The sequence below is a fragment of the Acinonyx jubatus genome, chromosome C1, assembly GCF_027475565.1.
Source record: "Acinonyx jubatus isolate Ajub_Pintada_27869175 chromosome C1, VMU_Ajub_asm_v1.0, whole genome shotgun sequence".
NCBI lineage: Eukaryota > Metazoa > Chordata > Mammalia > Carnivora > Felidae > Acinonyx > Acinonyx jubatus.
In genome coordinates this window covers 75,704,404-75,728,959 of record NC_069381.1, presented here as the reverse complement: position 1 = coordinate 75,728,959, position 24,556 = coordinate 75,704,404, and the positions used below count along the sequence as shown (strand labels likewise).

Below are 24,556 nucleotides of genomic sequence, written 5' to 3'. Positions count from 1 at the left end.
GCGCGGGCCCCGCGCAGCGCGGAGAGCGGCGGCAGTGGCCGTGACGTCACGTGAGGGGGTCGGCGCCGCCCGCTCGCAGCCGGATTACAAGCGAACGCGCCCGGCAGCGGCCGGAGTCGCTCGGCGCCGCGTCTCCGCCGCCGCCTCCGCCTGCGCCTGCTCCTTCTTTTCCTTCTCTTCCTCTCCGTCCTGCGTGGCCGCGACCACTGCGGCGGTGTCTTCTCCACAACTTTCCGAGAAAGTTCAGAAACTCGGCTCCAGAGCGGCCGAGTCGCCCGCGGCAGCCACCTCGGGGAGCTGCCCGGGAGCTCCGAGGGCGCGCGCGACCGCCGGGGCTTCGAGGGCGCTGCACCTGCCAGGTCCGCCGCCGCCGCTGCCGCCTGGTGCCAGGCTGTGGGCAGACCCAGGCGGCGGCGGCAGCGGCGGCGGCGTCGGGGTCACCTCCTGCCGCCTGCGTCTTCGTCTGGGTCCCCTGCGCCGCCACCGCCTCCCGCACGTGCGCGGTGGTCCCTGGAGCGCAGGCTCCGTTCTTCCTCAACAATTTTTGTAACTTTCCCCCTCTGTCTCCCCTTCTCCCCTTCTCCTCACCCTTACTTTATGAATAAGGAAAACAAAAAGTGTCCAAAGTGTTCACCGATTGCCACCTCCCTATTATCCTTCCTTCCCTCCTCCGCCCCACTTTTTTGTTTTTTCAAAGCGGCGACAACATTGTTTAGTGTTTATTTTGTTTTACGATCGATAGCTTCCTTTGCTCGGTCGCGGCGGCTGCTGAGCGGCGAAGTGGCGCGGACCTCATGTAGAAATGACAACAATGGAAGGGGCCAGCGGGTCGAGTTTTGGAATAGACACGATTTTGTCCAGTGCCAGTTCGGGCAGCCCCGGCATGATGAATGGAGATTTCCGCCCGCTCGGCGAGGCCAGGACCGCGGATTTTAGGAGTCAGGCCACTCCGTCCCCCTGTTCGGAGATTGATACCGTAGGAACGGCGCCTTCTTCTCCCATCTCCGTCACCATGGAGCCCCCGGAGCCGCATCTGGTAGCAGAAGGGCCCCAGCATCACCACCACCTCCACCACAGCCAGCAGCCGCCGCCGCCAGCCGCGGCCCCCACGCAAAGTTTGCAGCCTTCACCCCAACAGCAGCCGCCGCCGCCGCCGCCGCAGCAGCCACCGGCCCAGCAGCTGGGCCCGGCCGCCTCGGCCCCTAGGACTTCCACCTCTTCTTTTTTAATCAAGGACATCTTGGGCGACAGCAAACCTCTGGCGGCGTGTGCGCCCTACAGCACCAGCGTCTCCTCTCCCCACCACACCCCGAAGCAGGAGAGCAATGCGTCGCACGAGAGCTTCAGGCCAAAGCTGGAGCAGGAGGACAGCAAAACCAAACTCGACAAGCGGGAAGATTCCCAGAGCGACATCAAATGCCACGGTGAGTCGCGCCGCCTCGGCTGGCTGGCTGAGCCGTGTAGCTTCTGGTCCTCTGGTTCTCGGTCTCCCCTTCGGACCCCCGCGAGTCTCCGATGCGGGGTTACTCCGGGAGCTTCTGGGGCGATCGCGCCCGGGTCAAAAACTGCTAGCGGGAGGGAGGCCTGGGCGCGCGACGGGAGGACTCGTCCGAAGTTCGGTTTATTGTTACATTGCCACTTCTCAATCTCCCCGCAGTCCCACTCCTTTCTTTGTTTTACTTAATTTCAATGTATTAGGAATAGGGCGGAGGCGGAGGGGATCTGACGGGCATACTTTCATTGATAAAAGGGAAGTACTTGAGATTTTTCTAGCTGAGACCTTGGGGGTGGGAATGGGGGGAGGTGGGAGAGAGGAACGCGCTTAGCTAGCGTGGTGTTTAGGGGTGTGTGCAGAAAGAGTTTATTCTTTAATGTAAATTATTTCGTTCTTTCCCCCCTCCCAGCACACCAAATTTTCTAAACACCGTCACAGGAATCATCAGATTTAATGAGGGAAAATTTTCCCAGTTGAGTAACAAAGCAACTTTTTAAAATTAGATTGTGATTGATATAGGGAAGCCGATATGGTAAAAATTTATAGTTTTTCAGTTTTTAAAATACCCTTCTGACTCCATGGCCCCAACTGAATCTTTGTATTTTAGTAAGATTTTCGTCTCCCTGCAAGTAATTGGGAAATGGCGCTTATGAAAATAAAATTGGATGGAATTTGGATTTATTTATTTTTGTAAAATCAGAAGATGGCAATTGAAACAGTCCTTCAACTCCCTTTTTCCATTTTCTACTCATACAATTTTATACGGAAGTGTTCTGGTCTTTGCATGACAAAAGAGTTTTAATGTGCCAGGAGAGTTATTTTTTTCCCTTACTAATAAGTTTATTATTATTATTATTAACCTTTGCCATCTCTGGGAAAGATGTGTGCTGACTATCTGGAAGGTAGGATACTGGCTCCTCGGTTTACTATTATCACATTAGCATAATAGTGCCCAAAACAGATGTACAGTCTGGTCTGGCGATTTTTTGTGCACCAACCTCCCCAGTGGGTCAATTAGAGAGATTATTGTTCTTCCTGCAGGGAAGATCAAGGAGCGCAGCAAAAACGGGTACAAACAGAGAGGGGCTGACATATCGATTTCCCAGCATTTCAGTAAAAAACCAAAGTTGACAAATAGAATCCGGAAATCTCTGGGCTGTCACCTGGATGGGCTCAGTGATTTTGAGCTCTGCTTGGTGTCTGGGTGACATATTCTCTCTGAAGCTTTACAAGACTCAATGCAAGCAACTGCAGAGAACTTGATTCCAACATTTGCCAAGTGCATCTGAAAAAGGAAAACAAGTGCCTGTAACTTTCAATAAACAGAAAAAGTGAAATGAAAAAGGTGTCCCTTCCTCAAAACAAAACAAAACAGAGTGGAAAGATCTTTTGAAAACTTCCAAATCAGGCAAAAATGAGGTCATAGTGAAAACGGTTAAGGAATGGGACAGCGCCCCCCCCCCCCAGTGAAGGAAACAATAACGAAAGGACCCTACTATATTGTAAAATATTGTTTTTTCTTTTTAACTTCCAAAGATGGGAAGATCAGACAACCTTTTAGAACCCTTTTAGGAGCGCCGCACAAAGTTCCAAACTCCTTGGCCTTGGTCTTCTTTCTTCATACTGGCTAGGGTCCAAGTATGTGTGTGATGAGGGTGGCAGAGTATAGTCCCCCGAGACCAGCAGCTGAGTTGGGGATGTGGAAGTGTGTGCCAGGAGGGCATTTCCCCTTTCCTATTCCACAGTACCTTATGGCTATGGGTTTCTACCATAGGAACAAAGGAGGAAGGAGACCGGGAGATTACAAGTAGCCGGGAGAGTCCCCCTGTGAGAGCCAAAAAGCCTCGAAAAGCCAGGACAGCTTTCTCTGACCATCAACTCAATCAACTGGAGCGTAGCTTTGAGCGGCAGAAGTACCTGAGTGTGCAGGACCGCATGGACCTGGCAGCTGCACTCAACCTCACAGACACCCAAGTCAAGACCTGGTACCAGAACCGCAGGTAAGGGAGGCTGTGGCAGGGAGCAAAGGCATCTGGCCATCTAGGTCATGACCATCGTGCCAATCTTCTCCCCTCCTGGCCCTGGGAGACCCCAGGAACTCAGATAGAGGCCCCAGAGGGGGCCCTGGGGGTTGGGGGGGGTGGGCTTCCAGGCTGGAACAGGGATTAGCCACATCCCCAAGGTGAGAGGGACCGATAGGCAGCTGGAGTTTGGAACATTTTGCATTGCTGAGTGTCTTAACATATGCTGCTTTCCCTCTCAAACCCCAGTGGCTGGAATCCACCCCCCCCCCACCCCCAAATCGATCAAGCCACACCTTCTCAAATTGAGACATCTGTGCAGCTGACACTCAGGCCTGTAGAGCCTGTGCTGTGCACCCTTTGGGCCTGCCCCAGGCTGGTTCCGAATGTCTACAGCTGGCCACACAGCCTGGCTATTTCGGTCCGGAAGGAACTGCCCCACTGGCCTCAGCTTAAATGTCCTTGCCTCGGCTTATGAGGCAGCCGGCCAGGCATCCAGACTGAGGGTCTGTCCCCTGTATTTGTCACCTCAGAGCCTGCCAGGAATCACTGCCTCTGTTGAAAGGAAATCAGGAAAGGGCTTGCGGGCCCTTGAAGTGTAGTGCGAGCCCAGGCAATCTGAGGCTGAAGTTATGCTGTGTTTCCAAGCCTGGCAGTTGTCTCCCTTGTCTCGATTTTTTTTTTTTTTTTGGTCTTCTCCTCTTCTCTCATTTGTCTTCTAATCGTCCATAAGTGTGGTTGGAAATGCCCATCCAGTTGTCATCTTTACCATAATTTTCTGTCTCATTACATACGGTTTCAGCCACCCTAATTCTGTCGGAAAACATTAGTGTCATTTGTAGCCAATTTAAAATGGGCGACATGTTTATTAATTTGGCTGAAGCTGCCGGGTACGGATGGCCCACCAGCCCTGAGTTCTTTCGTGGGGCATTTGAGCAAAGGCCTGATCGCCTCTTCTTCCTAGCGGGGTATGGTGGGGGAGGGAAGAGACTGAGAAGAGCTGATCACAGGTTTTAATTGTTACTCTCTCCCAGAGGAGAGAATATCTTGAAATGCATTTTTCCCCTCCTGAAATGGCCCCAAGGTACTGTCACCTTGGGAGAGTCCTCCCTCAAACCAATTCCATTTTGAAACCTTGCTGCCTCCCTTGCCCCAAGCCTCCCGCCCCACCCGCTGTAAGGTCCTATCAGAATGGGGAGAGAGATGTATCTCCACAGCGCTGGGGGACTGAGAGGGGCTCAGGAGTCTCTGTGTCCCTTTGTTTATGGTTTCTACTCACTAGGCCTGGAGGAAGGGGGGAGGGGCAGAGAGTGGACACTCTGGGATTGTTGGGGGGGGCCACTTGGGGAAAGAAATTAGAGGAGGAGGAGAAGACCCGCCTATAGAAAGAGTGGTCCCAGTTGGCCTTCAGGAAAGTTTCAGGAAGTAGCCTAATTATAAAGGGGGCAACAGCAGAGCAGAGGGTCAGGTAAAGGCAGCAAAGCTTGTAGAATTTCATTTATGAGTGTCTCAGATATTAAGGGTGTAATTTACAAAGTTGACTTGAATTTGGGTTACTCTGTGAGCAAGATCGTGGGGGAGGGGGCTAGGAGGTGCGGTTCATTCCTGGTTCTCAGAGCTCTCGGTTTTCCTGTCCCCCGAGAAAGAGAAGGCAGGAGAGGATGAGAGAAGGGGCCTTGGTGCCTGGACGGAGCCCACAGCGGCGGGGTGCCTGCACGCCTGCTTTTTTTCAGGACCAAGTGGAAGCGGCAGACCGCGGTGGGCCTGGAGCTGCTGGCCGAGGCGGGAAACTACTCGGCCCTGCAGAGGATGTTTCCGTCGCCTTATTTCTACCACCCAAGCCTGCTGGGCAGCATGGACAGCACCACGGCCGCCGCGGCCGCCGCAGCCATGTACAGCAGCATGTACCGGACTCCTCCCGCGCCCCACCCCCAGCTGCAGCGGCCCCTGGTGCCCCGCGTGCTCATCCACGGCCTGGGGCCTGGGGGACAGCCGGCCCTCAATCCCTTGTCCAACCCCATCCCAGGCACCCCGCACCCCCGGTGAAGAACGAGCGACTGACAGCGCTGCGGTCCCTTCCCCGTCCCCTCCCCGACCGGACAGCTGCCCCTCCTCTCCCCGCTCAAGGCCGCGAGGCCTCTCTCGATAGCGACCCCGGGAAGCAGGGAAGTGAGAGAAGAAGCCGCACACCAATGGGAAGGGGGGGCCCCAAAGAGGAGCCAGCCCTCCACTCTCCATCTCCCCACCCCCAGAAACAGGGCTGGAAAGCTCCCCACAGCAGTGTGACTGGCGAAAATGCTGCCCCCACAGAAAGTGCGACCAGTAAGTGAAAACATCAACAAAAACAAAACCTCAAGTTCTTTTTAAAAATGACTTTACGGACAAGCAGGAGGGAGGGAGGGGGGAGGGGAAAGGAGGGAAGAAGGAAGGGCACGGAGAGGAAGCCGTAGGGGCAGAGAGAATTGTAGATGGACAGCCAGCCTCAGATTCCGAGGCACAGGGCGTTGCTGTGGACATTCCGTCTGCCCCAGAGAAAAGAGGAGGGTAACTGAGAACTTTGCACTGATTTCTCATGACCTTTTTTCTTTTGGAAAAGTGGCATGCTCCATAATATGAAAAAAAAAAATGTACATTTGAAAGACTGAGTGATAAGTGATATATCATATTTATTATATGTTGTCCAAAAAAGAGTCACTTATATACGTTAGTAAAACATGATTTTTCTTTTAATGTCTTTTTGATTCAGTAAAATAAATGCTTAGACAAAAATATAGATTTTTTTGTGATTGAAAATTACAAAAATAAAATTTATCTTTTTTTAACAAGCGATGAAATTCAAGGGAGCTGATTTTACTAAAGCAGAACGTACTATGATGAAATGCCTGACTTGGTTTAGGGGGAAAAAATCCCTCCCATCATATTAGGAATTTACAAAATCTGTAACGACTTTGGGTTGAGTTATATAAAAGCAGCTCCAGTTTTCACGCTGGTCTCTTCCGAGCCGTTATTTGATGTGTGAATTCCTTTCTTTTTAAGAGGATGATTTCAGAGCAGCCCGGGAGGCGGAGGAGGAAAAGTCTCCGCTTGTAGGCCGCTGGTGCTGGCTGAGTGGGGCGGCCAACTTCCCCCGCTCCCAGACTGCCGGGCAGCCGCGGTCTGTCGGCCCCTCCTCCTCCTTCTCCTAGGCTCTTCCCGGGGCAATGGTCCCCAGCGCTGGGCAGCGGGCGGGTGGACGCTCCTCGGGCCTCGCAGCTGTTCTGCAGCCCGCAGCCCGGCGCCCACGCGGCGGGACAGCCTGCGAGCGGGCGGCTGCAGGGCGCGCAATTAGGACGCCCGGGGGACTCGAGAGGCCCGGCTAACAAACCCTCGTTGCGGCTTTGATCCTTGCGTTCTCGTTCCCCAGCGGGCATCCAGCCCCCACCTCCGCGCCGCGCGCCGAGCCTCTTGTCCTAGTGAGTTTGTTGTGCCGGGATGCCTTGGAGCAGGAATCCAAGTCTGACCACGACAGGCTTGCCAAGCTTTTTATCCGCACCCATGGATGGGTTGGGACCACAAAATGAGGGGCCCTGCCCAGAGGATGGAGGTCTCTGGGAGCGTGTGTGAACGGATGTGTAAATACTTGTAGCATCTCTGCGAGGGCTGCAGGTGCACCCCACCAGACTGGCTCCCCACCAGGCTCAGCACTCAAGACTAAGGGAACAACAAAACAGGGGTTCAGTTCTAGGGCTGCTCCCACCTTCTGCAGCCCCAAGGGCATTTCCTGAGAGCCAGAGTTAGATCCCCCAGGTGGGTATTCTCATATCTCTAGCTTCACTCCTGCCCTGGTCCCGTGTCAAAGGGACACACAGCCAGAACACATCCAGACCCATCCTCCAACTTTCTCTGATGTTGAACCTTAGTAGAGTTAAAAACATTTTTTAAAAAGTGGAGTGCTATGGGAGTGTGGATTGGGGAGGGGTGGGAAGGAAGAAGGGAAGAAAGGGGTGAAATCCAGGAGGAAATTGCCTCAGGCGCCTTGATCAGTCTTTGGCTAATTAGGGAGTGGTTTGCAGATTTCTATCTAGCTCATCAATTTGCTTCAAAAGTGGTCTTGGTCTTGTTTGATTCTAACAAAAGGGTCTGGACTGGCCCTTCTCATTTTCTTCCTGCTGAGCTGGGGGCACACTCAAGATAGCTGGGTTGGGCTGGAAACTGGGCACCACTGTGTCCAGTGGGGAATGCCCAGTGCCTGGGCACTCTAGCAGACTCTCCTTGTTCCATCTTAGCTGCTGGTGGGTTTTACAGTCAAGTTTAAATGCCTCAAAAATAGTCTGCCTGGGCTAAAAGGGCACTCTCCACGTCTGGGGGTGGGGGGGGGTGTACTACAGCTTTTGTCTGCACTGGCCCCGGGGCCAGTCAGCTTCGGGCACAAGAGGGACCTGGAAGTCACTGGAGTTCACACATCACACATTCCCTATGAAGAATGACCTCAGGTCCAGTTGGGAAAAACACATAAACAAACTTACAAATACAAGCAATGCCACAGCACCCATCTGCTACCAGCAGTCAGCCCGCAGTTCACCAGCCACTCTGCGGAGGAGCCTGCCTGTTGCCCCTTCGCTCTCAAGGCTGAACTTGGACTCCATAGGTGGACAATGCAGGGGGAAGCGCTATGTCTATACAGACCAAGTTTTCTTAATTAGCCTTATATTCCACTGCTGTTAGCCATTACTCTGGATCCCCCAGAGTCCTCCTAAATTTGCTTTTCATCAGAGTCATGTTTTCTTCAATCCCCTAAACTGGGGAGCTAAAAGTGTCAGTTCCCCTCTAAATTTGTTTTAGTTATTTCCTGTCGCATAAAAGTTGGCAAACTGGATATTAGGGATGGGTGTTGTTTCAGGAAGAAAACTGAGTGCTGGATTTCTTCTTTTCATTCTTTTCTTTCTGCTGCAGCACTGCCAAGGGCACTTAATCAGGTGCCCTTCTATCTAAATGTCCCCAAACTATGGCTTAAAAGTCAAATGCAAACCCATCCTTTTCCTCAAAAGGGGTCCTCTGTTCCTCTGTGCTTGTCCAGCAAAGATGGGGATTGGCTAAGAAATGAGGAGTGCAACCCTAGGTTTTCTGAAAAGCAGGAACAAAGATAACAGGCAAAGGTCTTTTCTCATGGGAGATCTGGAGTCAGTTATGGAAGCCCAGAGGACAGCTGTCCCTGGGAGCTGTGTTCCTTTTCTTTTTCCTTAGCTTCACTTGGTGTCTGAAGGGCACTCCACGGTTGGATTTTATTTGGATTGCGCTTTGATTAAGGTGGGGACTGGTAAATCAGGGAATTGCAGTGGCAATCTTTGCTTCCTCCAGAAACCCAGGAAAAAGAACTTGTTTCAGAGAGATGTTTACACACCCACAATGACCCCCTTAGATTTGCCCACTCCAATATCCGCTCTGGGACCACAGCAAACCTAGCAGAAATCTGTAGTCAGGTGAAGTAAAAAGTTAACTCCCCGGCCAGCAGCCAGCCAGTTTAGTCCAAGCCAGCAATTTTCAGTGAGTTGTAAAGTAACGATTGCAGCCTGTCTCTAGCCTCCAGCAAATATACCTACACCTTGTATCAGTTTATTTTTGCTCCACCCCTTAAAATGAAAGCCCACACATGGCAAATTAGACAGCGGATTTCCTCTGTTGCAAATAAAACCCACTTACCCTCAAACCAAGACTTCCCTCCTCCTTTCTCCCTGCCTTCTGACTCCTACCAAGGCAGCCCTTCCCCAGGAGTCTGCTGAATCCCACCTCCCCGCTTTAAACTGCAGCTTGTGAGTAGTTTGTTTTGTTACATTTTTTAACTTTCTAAAAATATTTGGAAAAGCTCTCCCCAGGGCTAGGGAAACTTTAGTTCCTGTTAAGCCATGTGGTTACAAAAATACACTGGAAGAGAGCTGCTTAGTTTTCTAAAGAGCCAGGCACGGCTTGAAGTCAACAGGCTTGGAAAGAGATTGACTTTTCTCCACTGGTGGGAATGGGCAAGGGCAGGGTGGAGCCTCCAAGGGGATTGATGTTTCCTCCGTAGCTCGGAATCCTTAGTGAGGGAAAGCTGGCTGTTGCCTTGGCTGTTGGCTAGAGAGGTGCGGGCAGAGGGATAAGTAGGGGCTTTCCCAGGGTTTACCTCATGGACCCTGGAAAGTGCTTCTGGGCTCCTTGAGTTTCCCACTAGGTCTTTGTCTTGTCCTACTTTCTTGGCTAGTTCCAGCCTTCCTCTCTACCACTTGATTGTTTCCCTGGAGCATGGCCAGGGCCCAGTGCCCCTTCCTTCTTACTTCTGGCAGGCTGAACACCCCCAGGGCCGAGTGGGGGGTTCGTGTGTAGAGTTGAGGGTGTGCGCTTTCAGAGAAAGGGAGGTGTCACTGGCCCTTGCATTGGAAAAGCAGGTCAGCTGCCTCAGGGCGGTGCGGTGACCCAGAAGGGACTTTGTTCCTCCCCTCCTTCCGGCTGAAATTTGAAGGTCTCTATCAGTCCGAATGTTACGGGGCGGACCGTCTTGGCCAACAAGAAACTGCATTCTCAGTTTCTTTCCTCTCTGTCTCCTGGTCTCTTTCCCCGGGCCTCCCTTTCCTGAGTTCTCTCTCCTAGCACCACAGACAGCTCCCAGGGCGCGCGGTGGAGCGGAGAGCCGGGGGCTGATGGGTTCCCTGCAAAGCCTAGGCGACCGCAAGGGGCGCGCCGGGGAAGGGTCGACGGCACCAGCGGGGGAGGTCCGCGAGGTGATTACAAAGAGCCCTCCTGGCAGCGTTTCCTGATTAGCTCTAAGTCCAAACAGGGTCACATTCCAAAGAAGAAAATCTTCAGATCAATAAAGTAATTCAAAAACCCAAAGATCTCGGGGTAAGTAGTGCTCAGTGACAGATCAACTCTAAACCGTCCCTATTTAATAAGTTCTTAGTGGAAGCCGACTGGGGAGGAGTGGGGCCTCAGGTCTGTTGCTTCGAAGCCCTTGCGCCGCGGCCGCAGCGAGGTCGCCAGTGGAATAGCTCTAAATGGCACTTTTTACTTCCTTCGCTCGCGCTGCCCTGACTGCTCCGCGAACCGCCGCCTCGGCGGACGGAAGCCCGAGAGAAGCGTTCCCGAGGCGGCTGCCCAGCCGGGAGGGTGGAGCGAAAGCCCGGATCTCCACCGCGCTCTCACCCCGGTCCTCCTCCCGGGTGAGAGTCTCCTCGCTTCCGCTACTATCCGGTCCAGGACAGCGGGTTGCCTCCGCGGGAGCTCCACCAAAAGAAGAGGACCTTCCACAGCGCGAGGTTGAACTTGATTTACGATAAAAGGGCTTTGTTACTTTGTGGAGCTGATGGATTCCCGCCCCCACCCGCCCCTATATCTGGCCGCCAGACTCGATTCTTTACTGCAGAGGCCCTAGATGTGGCGGTCCTCCCGCCTTCTAACGATTCACACACACATTGCAGCCCGCGGTTTGAGCGGAGGTTCCCAAGGTCCGCGGCCGCGCTAGGGCTCCGCGCGGGATCTCCCAGCGTGCGCCCCCCAGCCGAGATTCTGCGCTCCTCTGCCCCAGGACAGCCCCGCGGCCACAAGTCCCCGCGCCCGGTTACCGACCGTGTTTCAGGGAGGAATGCGTGCATTAGGACAGGGACCCTATAGAGCAGGGGCAGGAGTCCAGATGCTTTCACGATCCGTGCTTGGGCTGGGCCTACAGAGCAGGGCCCTTCTCTCACATCTCGGTGGACTCGGGAGAGATTATAAAGACTTCTCCTTTTCCGGTAATCATGTAAATCTTTGCCCAGGTGGGAGCTCATTTCTGTATCCCCTTTCCTTTCCCCCTCCCCTCAAGGGGCCTCGTGGCTGCAAACGACTGCCTCCTTCAGATTTTCCCTCAGTTCTTGAAGCCAACTCCTCTTTGTTGATTACCTGCCCCCTCCCCATTACAGTTAGAGGGATGGAATTGCTAAATGGAATTTAGAGCGGATAGAGACTTGCAGTGGCGCGGCTTACTTACATTTTGTAGGTTCCGGCACCCCTGGGGAGCCCCCCAAAGAGCCTGGGGGCTGTAGGAAGAAGTGTTACAGGGTGCGCATCTTTACCTGAAATGGGAGGGAAAGTTATCTATAGAGTAATATGTATTTATAATGCCGCCTTAGGAGAGAGAAATTAGGCATTGGTGGTACCTTGATTCCCCACTCCTATGCTGCACAGTACCCACGATGGAAAACTAGTCTACATTCTGTCGACCTAAAAAAAAAAAAAAAAAAAAAAAAAAGAGGCAAGCTCAAAATCGTCAAACAGATTAGTTTGGGAGTAGCAGAGGAATTTCAGTTTGGGACATGATAACTGTAGCAAGCTACAGGCAAGCTTATTGAGGGTTTGGGGCAGGCTATATTTATGGGTAGAGAATGTAAAGAGAGGAGAGTTCAGTTAGAATCTGTTAAAATAAAAAACAAATGGAGACCAGCTTTGAAAATTCCCTGAGCAGACAAAACCAGTCCAGTCATACAAATAAAGCTCAATTCAGCTTATTTTGTAAGATCAACCAGACCTGGGTCATTTCTTGTTCATGTCTCTGGAAACCATAACCCCAACTTCCCCAAGGTTGATATGAAGTAACTCCTGACCAACTCTCTATCAACTTAAGAAAATTCCAACATTATCAGCTTTTATAAATCAGGAAATTATGGGAAATCAGTCTCTCAGTCCCTAAATATTGTTTTCCTGAGGGCACACGTGTGAGATTTTACATTTTATATCCTCTGGTTCCATTTTAGTTTGAAATTCTGTTACATTTCCCCCTTTTGATCAAGATCTTTAATAGAAAGCACCATTGATCAGTTATGTCATTCAGGTGTTGCTTGTTAATTTTTGTCAAAGGTGGATTGCATTGTATGTCCTGTGAAGCCGAGGAGGACCGCCAGGTGTCATTTACCATGAAGCAGAGAAAGGCCATCCTCAGGAGTCTTGTCTCAGGGAGGAGGGAAATGATATGGAATTTCTCTGGGCTCATTTGAGCAACAAGATGATTGAAAATTAAGAATTTCAGTTATATCCCTCTAAAGTGGACCATTTAGTTTCTGTGGTCAGTTGAGTTTCAGGAAAAGCCTTTGAAAGGAAAAAAAAATTAGTATATACATTTGGGAAGAAGGCATTTGTACTAATACAAAATAGTAGAAATTTGATAAAAAAGATTAAACTGAGGACCAAAAGCCCACTGATAGCTATTGATTGAAATGCACCTCTCAACCATTTTCCCCAATTGCCTATGTTAAATAGATTGAAAATGTCCCAGGTTCTGGGAGCTTGGCCAACTTCTGCTAACAGCTTGATATTGTCTTTTGTTATTTTTAGTTCTTGCGTTATTTTCCCTGACTTATTGACATAAAAACAGCATTCTTCTCCAAGTAAGGTGCAGCTTCCCCCTGTGGGGCAGTGAGGAGGTTTAGGGCCCTGTGGTTTCATAGGATTACTTTCAAGGCTGTCTGTTTGGGTTTGTTGATATTCAAAAGCTTGAACAGAAGCATTGAAAGTGGTAGACATGACTATAGAAAAGATTGTGAATTGCTTTTTCAAGGTCTGCTACTCCCAGTCTAAGGAAAAAGAGCTCTGGCGAAAGCATGCCCCAAACCCTTTCTGTCTACTGTAGGGTTATAGGTAGGCAGCCACCGCAAATTATAACATTCCCAGTTCCAACATGTCCTTTTAGCTTGACAGGAGAAAGACCTCAGAGTAGGTATATAAGTAGTAGAGGGAAGAGTTTTTCTAATTTTGACATTAGGGGTGAGGGTAATGATCCTACAACCTCCTTTCCAATTAAGGAGAAGTATAGAATATATGTTTCTTCCGCACAAAAAGAAATACCCAGTGTATTCTAAGACTAAGGCTTAATTGGTTCTCTTTGCCCAGATTCTTATTCCTGGAATGAAAGAGGGAATCTCATGATCAGAAATATGATCATTTATATAAAGTTCTTGACAATCTGGTTTATGAGCACTATGGGAATGGTTATGTAAGCATCTTAAATATCTATAGAAGTAGAAGAAAGTAGATTTGAAGACACAAGTGAACTGATCTAGCATAAGTAAGGTTTTGCTGGAGATCTGGAAGATATCTAGGGAAAAAGTAAGTTTCCACCATTCATCAGATTCTTGGTTAACTCCCAGTGAAATACCACTGAATGAGAACACATTAGCTTCCCATTTTCTGGCATTATTATGGCTTTCATTGCCCCACCGTTGAGATATATTAATGGAGATGATATAGTCTTCTGGATGCCAAATAGGGAGGGAGTTCATGTTGATTTGGATCATATAAAATAGTATAGTCACAAATATTTAATGGGAGATATCCTAGAATTTTGCCATTTCTGTCACTGTTTGTGAAACATAAAGAAAAATTCTGTGTAAGAGTCCAGACCTGAGTGAGAGATAACCCTTTATGAGTGGGTAGCACACAATGGAAAGCCATAGTATTTGGTACCAGTCTTCTAGAAGGTACCAAAGGAAAATCTTACATTTTTTACCAGATTGGTTTCCTTTTCTTTTCTTTTCTTCTTTTCTTTTCTTATTATTTTATTATTTAAAACTTTTTTAAATGCTTATTTATTTTTTGAGACACAGAGAGACAGAGAGAAAGAGACAGAGCATGAGTGGGGGAGGGGCAGAGACAGAGAGAGACAAAGAATCAGAAGCAGGCTCCAGGCTCTGAGCTGTCAGAACAGAGCCCTATGCAGGGCTCAAACTCACAACCTGCAAGATCATGACCTGAGCTGAAGTTGGACGCTTAACTGACTGAGCGTGCCCCTTTACCAGATTGGTTTTGTTATCTAAAGACAGCAAAGATAAAGATAGTGGCCAGGCCACCAGTTCAGGTTCATCATGAGTAATACTTGGCCTGGCACAAAAACTAAGGAAAGAACAATTAAAAGCCTGAATGATCTGATTTAACAAAACAGAGTAATTAAAAACAAACAAACAAGAAAGTTATATAGGCCTGACACGGATATCTTGAGTAAGCTGTCTACTTCAGATGCCATCTGCTTCAGTTCCTACAAATTTTCAGTTTCAGATCACCAGTTGGTGTACAGCTTCATTCAGATTTGGGGTATTTCTTTAGATGTGGTGTATGAATCCCAGATATCTATTCCTTGAGGTCTGGCTGCACAGAGATTAATTAATACCCGGTAGGGACATTTTCAGCAAGGTTGAAGAGAGTCTTTTTAGCGATGTCTTTTCCAATAGACAAAATCTCCAGACTAAAGGTATGATGTTTGATGTCTTCATCTCCCGAGAGCACTCCATGGAAAGACTGTTCTACCAGAGCATGATTATTTTCTATGGACTTCATTGGGTGTTTGCAAAATTAACGTATACACCTTTTTGTTAGTTTTGGGTTAAAAGAAGCAGGGACTAAGTGCACTGGCTATCCTGTAATTATTTTAAAATGTGAAAGTTTATGCATCCAAAAGAAAGCAGGTCTAAGATTTAGAAGGATCAACAGCAATGCTTTTGCCCAAGGTATTTGGATGGTTTCCACTAATTTAGCTGAGTCAATAATTCCATTTGTATGTTAGACCAGTCCTGAGTGTTGAGGACAACAAACACAATGAAAGTGTTGCAGAATTGACCAGACAGCACAGGCTTGTTGAAGTATTTGGCCAGTAAAATGAATTTCCCCATTACTATGAAGACCAAGGGGGAAATAATCTTTTCCAATAGGATTTTAGCTGCAGAAGAGTCACCTGTCTACATGGGAAACCTTCAGTCCAGTGTGAAACCATGCAAACCATTACTGGAATGCCCTTATATCCATGAGATGGGGGCAGTTGTATGATATCTGTTTGTCAAGCCTCAAATGGTCCACTGGGTAAACTAAAATGTCTAGGGGCAGTATGGATGAGTTTCCTTGGGTTAAATTTAGGACAGGTGGAACAAGAAAGATAAAAACTTTTTTTTGTGCCTTGCAGATGTTTCCCACCATTATTGATTCATGAACATTATCATTTTATCAGTTGACCAATGATTTAATTCATGTATGATAGTTAATAATGGAAATTTTAGATTTTCTGGCAGGACTGGTTGTCAGAAACCAGAATTTCTTTTCTTCATGATACCAATAGCCTTTACATCTCAATTTATTTTTATTTTTTATTTTTTTAGGGGCTAATTGTTGTATATCTCTTAGGTTGCCACCAGAGGAGGTAGTTTTCTGGACCGTGATAGAGGTTTGCTCTATGGATCCTGTAAGCAGCATTTTTTGCAAAGACATCTGTGAGTGGTTTCCTTTGGCTTCCAGAGAGTCAGACTTAGAATGCCCAGGGCCTTTAATAATAGCCAGAACTGCTGGCAGGAGTATAGTATCTAATAAATTTCGGACACAAGGACAATTTTTAATGTTCATTTATTTTTGAGAGAGACAGAGACAGAATGTGAGTGGGTTGGGGGCAGAGAGAGAGGGAGGCACAGAATTTGAAGCAGCCTCCAGGCTCTGAACTGTCAGCACAGAGCCTGACGTGGGGCTCGAACTCAGGAGCTGTGAGATCATGACCTGAGCTGAAGTTGGACGTTCAACCGACTGAGCCACCCAGGCGCCCCACAAGGACAATTTTTAATTTTGTCTTTGCTGGAAGGAAGGAAACTTTGTTGTTTCCATAACATTCCAAAATAATGGGCTAGTCTGAAAGTATATTAACCGTTAGTATAGATGTTTGTAGATTTACCCTTAGCTAGAGTACATGCTTGAGTAAGAGCATGTAATTCAGCTTGTCGGGCTGAAACAGCCAAAGGTAAGTGTGCGGCCTCAATGACCTCAAAAGGTGTTGATAATGCACATCTAGCACACTATTTACCATTTTCATTTATCAGGTAAGAGCTATCAGTAAACCATGAGAAATCAACATTTGCCAAGGAGGTTTCTTATAAGTTATCAGGAGAGGTTAGTGATCTGTCAAAGTCAAATAGTCATAGGGACTTAACTCAGGAAATAAGGAAGAGGAGCGGCAGGGTTGAGATTGATACAACAAACAAGAGTGATATGAGGGGAGGTTAGCAAGAAAATTTTATAAAAGATGGCTTAATGCAAAGTGTTGGGTGTGGCTTGAGTTCTAGAGAGCTTTGATAGCATGAGCTAAAAGGCTGTCACGGAGGATCCTATAACTATTTCTTCAGTGGCCTTTCCCAGAAGTGACAGCTCTAAGGCATGGAGTGTGGGGTTGTGGGATCTAATGTTGGCTGTAGTAACCTAGAGTTTGGTGTGGTAGCCTCCATTTTTTTGGGTAAGTACTCTGGGGGTATTTACCTCTTTTTCAAATACAAAAAGGAAAAAAAAGGGTAGTTGATAGTTTTGATATCCAAGGACAGGTAGATTTATTAAGATTTCTTTCAAGGTTTTGAAAGCCAATTCAGCTTTGTTTTCCTAGGTAATAGGGTCAGGTTTAGTAGTTTTTAATAAGACACATAGGGGCTAGGCCATTAAGAAGTTTGGAATCCGATTGCAACAATAACTAGCTCAAGAAGGCTCTGTAACTGACATTTGGTTTTAGGTTTTGGGAAGCTCGAGTTGCCATGAGGTCTACCATGGCCTAGATGTAACCCTTGTTTTGAGATTACATGTCCTAAATATCTGGCTTGAGTTTGAACAAATTGCAACTTTTTCTTTGAGACTTTGTTTCCCTTAGAGGTAAGAGTTTTAACAGGTAAATATTGTCTTCCTGTGAGGAGACCTTAGAAGGTGAGCAGAGAAGTAAATAGTCTACATATTATAGTAAGGTGGAATCTCCAGAAAATTTTATTTTGTCTAAGTCAGCTTTTAAAATTTGTGAGAAGTATAGAGGACTTTTAGTATTCAGTACTGTCCAGGTATACTCTTATCCTTCCCAAGTAAAACCAAAAAGATATTGATTGGCTAGCCCTATTGATTAGAATACTAAAGAATGCACAGCATAAGTGGATTACAGTGAAAATTTTGCTTTTGGTAGGGATGGATGCCAATAATGTATGGGGATTAGGGATTACAAAATGGCAGGGAATAACAATGTTATTATGTATTGCTCAGAGATCTTGGACAAATCTCTATTCTTGACTATTAGGTTTTCTTACAGGTAAAATAAGGATATTAAAAAGGCTGGCACAAGGAATAATAAATCCCTGTGCCTTTTAGCCTTCTATGATAGGTTTTTATGTGAAGCTTCCTTGTTCATAGGGTATTGGCTAATTTGGGGGAGAGGTTTTGAGGGGTCAGTTTGGATCTTAAGGGGGAGGGGGGCACTATGAATTCTACCTATGTCTGTAGAGGACTTTGCCCATAGAGTAGGGGACACTAAATCTAATAATGGAAGTGAGTCTGAAATTTGATCTTTACTGGTTTGTAAAGTACATGAGAAAGAAAAAGGGTTTGGAATTTATTGGGAATTAGGCTCAAGGGATTTTGGTTCAGGAGATTTGAACTCAAAAGTTATTTCTCATTTTCAAGAGAAAGAAATCTTATCCTAATAAGTGGTCAGGAGCAGATTCATTGAGGAGAAATGGATGTTTATCTTGCAAAGGTCCCAAACAAAGAGGTATAGGTTTAGAAATAGGGACAGACTGTGGTTTACTTGAGATCCCCACGATTTGAGTAAATGTATTACTCTGAGGGAAGACCTGTTTAATTTTAGAGGGGTTGACCACTGGTAGAATAGCTCCTGTGTTGATTAATATTGTAAGGGGTTGGTTCCCAATCTGGAGAGTAGTTCCCCCAGCCTATTGAATGGTAGAATGAACAGTCATTGTGTTTCTTCAGAGTCCCATCATTGGGATGAGTCTGGCCCCAGGCTCATGGAAGGCTGTAGTTGTCTAGAGCTTTTTTATTTGTAGCAATCCTTTCTCCAAAGGCCAGGGTTTTTGTTGTTGTTTGTTTGTTTGTGTGAATAATGACAGAGTTTCATAGGGAGAGTTTGTGAGATTCCATCTTTTGAAATTGGAAATTTAAAATTTTATTTGCTGTTGGTTTGGATTTGCCTTTGTTTTCGATTCATCTTCTAGGATGCAGGCTAACTGATGAGCCAGATTGACAAGATCAGGGGTATACATTGTTTCCCAGTCTACACAGGTTCTGTTGACTAACGGATAGATCTCTGTTTAAGCCATTTATAAACATTGAATTAAAGGCCACCCTGAGTCAACACCTCTAGGGACTCCAGAATTTAAAATAAACGTGGAGTCTGCTGTAGCAATCATGAACAGATTTGGCAGGCTTTTGGATGCATGCCTGAATTTTGCCCCAGTCTACTGGTTTAGGGAGAGCCCTTGGGATGGCAAGATGCAGCCATTTGGCTATGCCATGAGCTTAGTTGTATAAAAGAGGTGGTGGCTGAGTTACTTGGAATTCTAAAGATTGTTCAGGACTTTCCACATTGGCAGTTTTCATCCAATGCTGGGCTTGACTTTCTCCAACAAACACATGGACTAATTGACAAAGATAGAAGTGAGGTTGATAAGTTTGAATTACAATGTTGAATTTTTCTGCAAGTCTATGAGGATCCTCAGTTACCTTGGGAAAATATTTTACTATATATAGCTCTAAGTTCAGATTTGGTGCATGGGACATAAGAAATTAATGGTTTAGCTGGATCCTCAGAAGACCTAATTTTAAAAGGGAGAGTTTTAACAGGCTTGGTTGGTAACGTTTCAGCAATAGAGAAGAAGGGGAGTTCAGATAAAGGAAAGGGTTAGAAGAAGACAGAGGTGAATCTAGAAGAGGTGGAACAACCTGGGGCCTGGGCCAGTGTTGCCAAGGAAGAGGCTTCAGATTTTTTCGTAAATTGTCTTCCAGTAGTTTATTTGCTTCAGTTACTTAGAAATAGTATTTTGTAAAGAGGCAATTTTCGAATCCTGAATACATTCAGAAGCCTCCAGGTACCAATTAAAATAGCTATCCCATTCCGATTGTTTAATTCTATTCCTGCAGTCTTCTAATTTAGTCTGGAAAAAAGCAAGTTTGGGGAGATTGAAAGTTCCCCATAATAGGCACTGAAGTTCTAAATTACCTTTAGTAAGATTGGTCAATTTAGTTAAAAATGCGCATGAGGAGAGGCCATAATTTTTTCACATAAAACCATCCAGGGTCCCTGAAGGAGGGCCACCCTTAGTGCATTTAGATGACTGGGATCCTGTGTCTCAGAGGTTTCCTTGAGAGCAACAGAAAACAATACTCTTAAATAGCCTGATGGGTATGCTTTCAGGGTTGGGAGCTTCAGGGTTGGGAGTTGTGTTTTGTTTTATGATGTGCTTTTCACGGGATACCCTTTTTTTCTCCCCTGGCAGATGGCCTTTGCGCTAGCTGTCTGACCCATGACCAGGTGTCCCCTTGTTGCATGGAAATTGTGTTGCATTTGGCAGGCAAACTAATGTCAACCTGGCCTGTCCCTGACCACCTTATCGTTTCAGGGGAGTCTGTTGCTTCCGAGACCAAAGTCTTTGAAACGAGGTGGCAACCACTCTAGTATAATTTATTTGCTCAACCCATGCCCACTAATATCATGTTGAAAAAATTGTTTTGCTCTTAAGAATTCCAAAGAAACTATACTGAAATTCTAGTGTGCTTCTAATAACACAACGAACGAGTATTTACCAAAAGGGACAAAGCTTTTAAACAGATCCCGAATAAAGTCAGAGAGCTCAACCAAAGGCAAGGAGCTTGGAATCCAAGAAAAGAGTTCACTAAATTGAAAGGAGACAATGACCCGCAGAGGCAATAAATGTAAGGGACTCCTTGTGGGTACCTCGCTGGATTCCAAGGGTTGTTCTTTGAGGGTTGACTCCTTTGGATCCTACTCCTGATGTCAAGGAATGTCAACTGAAAAATGAGGTAAACTGAGTCAAGCTCAAAATTGTCAAAAAGATGAGTTTATTTGGGTGTAGCAGAGTAATTGGAATTCAGGACTTGCAAACTGTACCAAGCTACAGGTGAGCGTGCTGAGGGTCTGGGGCAGGCTGTATAAATGGGCAGGAAATGTAAAGGGGGGAGAGTTCAGTTAGAATCTGTTAAAGTAAAAAACAAACAGAAACCAGCTTTGAAAATTCCCTGAGCAGACAAAATCAGTCCGGTCATACAAATAAAGCTCAACTCAGGTTATTCTTTAAGATCAACCCAACCTGGGTTATTTTTTGTTCATGTCTCTGGAAACCATAAGTAAATTTTTCTCTGAGGTTGATATGAGGTAGCTCCTGACCAGCTCCCTGTCTTGAAAGATAATCCCAACATTACCAGCTTTCTGTAGATCAGGCATTTACGGGAAATCAGTCTCTCAGTCCTTAAGTTTATTTTCCTGTGGGCACTTGAATGAGATTTCCCATTTTAGATCCTCTGGTTCCATTTTAGATCAAAATTATTTCATAATTTAAAAGCCAATTTGCTGATAGTGTTAGGAAAAGGCTATGGAAGTCAGAGCTACTTCCTGCTGAAGGGAGGCCAAGCTTGATGTGAAAGTGGAAGTCTTCCAGGTGAACAGATCACAGTAGGTCTTTTTTTCTGTGGAGAGGTTTCTGGTTGTGTGAACTGCTATGAAATCACTCTTTTCTTTTCTTTTTTTCAAGTAGGCTCCACACCCAGCGTGGAGCGTGAACTCATGGCACGGAGATCAAGAGCTGAGCTGAAATCAAGAGTCGGATGCTTAACCAACTGAGTCTCCCAGGTGTCCCTAAATCACTTTCTAATAATCTAATTCAAAGATTTTGATTTTCTAATAGTTCTAATTTGAGAAAATTGGCATGTCATAATTTCTGAAAGATCAAATGATGTTTGCTAATAGACTGAAGGAGCTGATTGCCCAACTTCCTCTTGCTTCACCTCCTACTTCCCCAAGCTGGGCATCTGCAGGTCATTGGGCAGGAAAATCCTAGCCTAGATATCAACAAAGAGAGTTGTCCACTGAAAACAGAACCAAACCAAACCAAACCAAACAAAACCTCACATTGTTATTCACCTGTTCCATTTCCTACAAACTATTCTATTTTGTTTTATTTTTAATGTTTATTATTTTTGAAAGAGAGATAGAGCATGAGCAGGGGAGGAGCGGAGAAAGAGGGAGATACAAAATTAGAAGCAGGCTCTAGGCTCTGAGCTGTCAGCACAGAGCCTAACATGGGGCTTGAACCCACAGACTGTGATCATGACCTGAGCCGAAGTCCCAGGCTTAACTGACTGAGCCACCCAAGTACCCCCTCCCCACAAACTGTTCTAGTAATGGAAGCTTACCAAATCGTTTCAATTAAGAGGATTTCAAAGAGACTCCTACTTCCTCACGAGACTTGAGTGATCACATTGTGGGATTACATGAAATATACTCATATGTAAATAAATGTATAATTGTCACATAATCTTTCATTGCTATGCATCAATAGATTTAACCAGAAAGTCACATTAAGCCCAAATGAATAAATGCAGGCATGGGATGTTTAATTTTGTCTTTCTTCTTTTCCGGATTGCTTTAGAAATTTCTGGCAATCCGTATTTTGGAATCCTCCACGTTATTCTCTAGATTTATGTTATAGCCTATTATCAAGAACCAATTGTTTGCAGCTGGAGATAGCTCCACCCATTCCCATCACGTGTCAGTCTTATGCTGCCCTCCCCCTCCCACCCGTGTCCACTCAGAGTGCAGGAAAGAAAGCAGCTTCCCAATCACTTGGGTTGCCGGGTTTCCTTTGACTCTGCTTACTCTTTGCTAGTCATTCAGTCCCCGGGTGTTTTCCCAGGTCGGCCTGGCTGCAGAGACCCGGCCCAAGCTTGTTATTTCTTTCGTCACCTTCTCTCTTGTTACCATTTTTGGTTTAAACCTTTCGCCCCTGACGGTGCCTAAGGGTTGACATTATGCAGCTCTGCACATGTTACCATGCGTCCTGTGGCCCAATTATCCCCAAAGAAGGTACAGTTAGTTTCACTTGTGGAAAGTCCTCCCACGAAGATATTTATTAGGGTAGGATTCGATTAGAATTTATATAAACACCAAGACTTTCCCACCCTGTTTAGTAAAGCAATAACGACTACTTTCATTTCAGGAATTGGTAATAGACATGCTGGCCAGGAATCTGGTGAGGAGCGTCAGGTGAGTGAATTCCAGAGCGGAAAGCCCTGGCCTGCCTGGAGACTTTTAAAAAGGCGTAGGTTCGTAGAGTCTATTCTGCCCGCCATTCTCACTCAGCTTTTATCCTCTGATTTTTGCTTTGCCATTTTATATGTCTGGGATGTTTTTAAGGGGCGAAGGTGATGGACCAAGCATTGCTATTGAAGGATGTCAATGCTGAAAAGTTGAATTAAGCTTGTAAATTTATTGCATATTACTGTTTTGGAACAGGACTTAAAAAAAAAAAACCCAACTATTCAAAACGTTTCTTATTAACAGTGGTGTTTCATACCTCCCTGGCATTTCAGGGCGTTGCTTTTTTTTTTTTTTTTAATCCTATGAATGATTTAGTCCCGTAGGGGGAGCATGACTTTAACTTGGTTCTGTTCAGAAACTTGGCAAAAAGATCTTTTCCAACATCCACATTAATAGGTAATTGGATTTTAAGCAGAACTGATCTTGATGGAAACCTAAGGTTGGAAGGAATCTCAAAGGTCATCTAGTTTAATACCTATACTAAGCTTTAGTTCTTTCTATGGTTAGTTTCTTTTCTTTCCACCCCTACCCCTTCTCCCACTTTTTTTCTGTGAAGATAAAGGTTAAGGAAAGAGATACTACAAGATTACAGCGTTTTCAGATGCTTCTTGACTTTCAATTTTAATGGAGTTAAATTTATGTGGTCGAATCCTACTGCAAAAGAAACTTGGGATGTTTTGTAAAGATTATTAAAATAACTTTCCTATTGAAAAAGTAATGCATGTTCACTGTAAAAAATTATAAAATACTGAAGAGTCAAGAGAAGAGAAAAAGTCCATCTTTTATCACTCAAAGAAAGCCACTACTAATATTTGATTTGTTATTTGTAGATTTTTGCCGTGAATTTTTATATAGCTGTGATCTATTTCATCTGGGATATCATTTATGTTTTTCCCACGTAGTACAAGTGTTTCTCTGTATTATTTTAAACTTTTTGTAAGTATCATACTTGATATATGTATTCTCTTCCATAAGTATGTCATAATCCAGTCAACTCTTCTTCAATAGCTGGATGTTCAAATTGCTTTCCTTAATTTGAGATAAATAATGCTTGAATGAGCATGAAAGCAAGATCTTGGAGATCAGGTCCTATATGTTATTTGCTGTATCACATTTATTATTTATCTTGTTTAGGGTAGTGGAAGCAATGAAATAGCAAGATGATCATCTCAAAAGGGGAAATGGATTACCCCTGACCAAAGGTAGTGGTTACAGTGAATAGTGCAAATTCAGCCTTAGTGAATTGAAAGCAACTTGAGTTAGCCTGTATATGTTGTGGCAAAGTAAGCTAAGAACACCACTCACCATTTTTTTATATGTGTTTTGAGATTCCCTGACTTTGGGTATGAATTTGGCATCCTTCTTATCACGGAAGGAGACTTGCCTGGCTGAAGAGGGAGGAAGAGGTTAGGTCTCTTCTGATTTAGGTTGGTAGCATGTTGCCTGCCTATCTTGCCCTACTGTTTTCTGTGCTCCAACTATTCTGTGGGTAAATAGAAGGCTTTGCCTTCTAGGACTGTCAATCTGGCACTTTTCATCAGAACTAAATTCAGGTTAAAGAAAAAAGAAAAAAGAAACATAACCCACAAAGAAATTTGAGGGTGGGGGTGGGCCTTAAGGAAAAGAAGGAAATAGCAGTAGTCTACCCTTTCATTTACATGACACACATTAACCGTAACATAGAAGTTCCAAGAGAACTGTCTTGTTCTCTTGTCTCCAGGAGCCCATGTAGGGCGCTTTAATTGCCACATTTTCAAACCGATATAATGGTGGGGATGTCTTAGTAATTACCTTAATGAGATAACACCTTTCCTTCCCTCAACCTACTCATTATCACGCCTCTTGTTCAAATTTCAACTACAAAGAACTATACTTGTAAAAAAAAAAAAAGTCTGAAATGTATTGTACCAGGTCTCATACCCTTAAAATAATCAC

General features: G+C 45.8%; 1 protein-coding gene and 1 pseudogene across 1 annotated transcript; one reads left to right on the top strand and one right to left on the bottom strand.

The window, feature by feature from the left end:
* The first annotated feature begins 482 nt into the window (after positions 1-482).
* Positions 483-6,273, top strand: BARHL2 (BarH like homeobox 2). The gene is made up of 3 exons (XM_015064472.3): positions 483-1,424; positions 3,270-3,495; positions 5,250-6,273. The coding sequence occupies exons 1-3, from the start codon at positions 803-805 to the stop codon at positions 5,560-5,562; spliced, it is 1,161 nt and encodes a 386-aa protein (XP_014919958.2). The 5' UTR covers positions 483-802; the 3' UTR covers positions 5,563-6,273.
* Positions 6,274-10,519: 4,246 nt separating this feature from the next.
* The window catches only part of LOC106968107 (CD9 antigen-like), a 31,826-nt pseudogene continuing 17,789 nt past the window's right edge, over positions 10,520-24,556 (bottom strand).

Coding starts and splice junctions, on each gene's coding strand:
- BARHL2 (XM_015064472.3), top strand. CDS start 803: ATGACAACAATGGAAGGGGCCAGCGGGTCGAGTTTTGGAATAGACACG. Junction 1,425..3,269: donor GAGCGACATCAAATGCCACG/GTGAGTCGCGCC, acceptor TTTCTACCATAG/GAACAAAGGAGGAAGGAGAC. Junction 3,496..5,249: donor ACCTGGTACCAGAACCGCAG/GTAAGGGAGGCT, acceptor GCTTTTTTTCAG/GACCAAGTGGAAGCGGCAGA.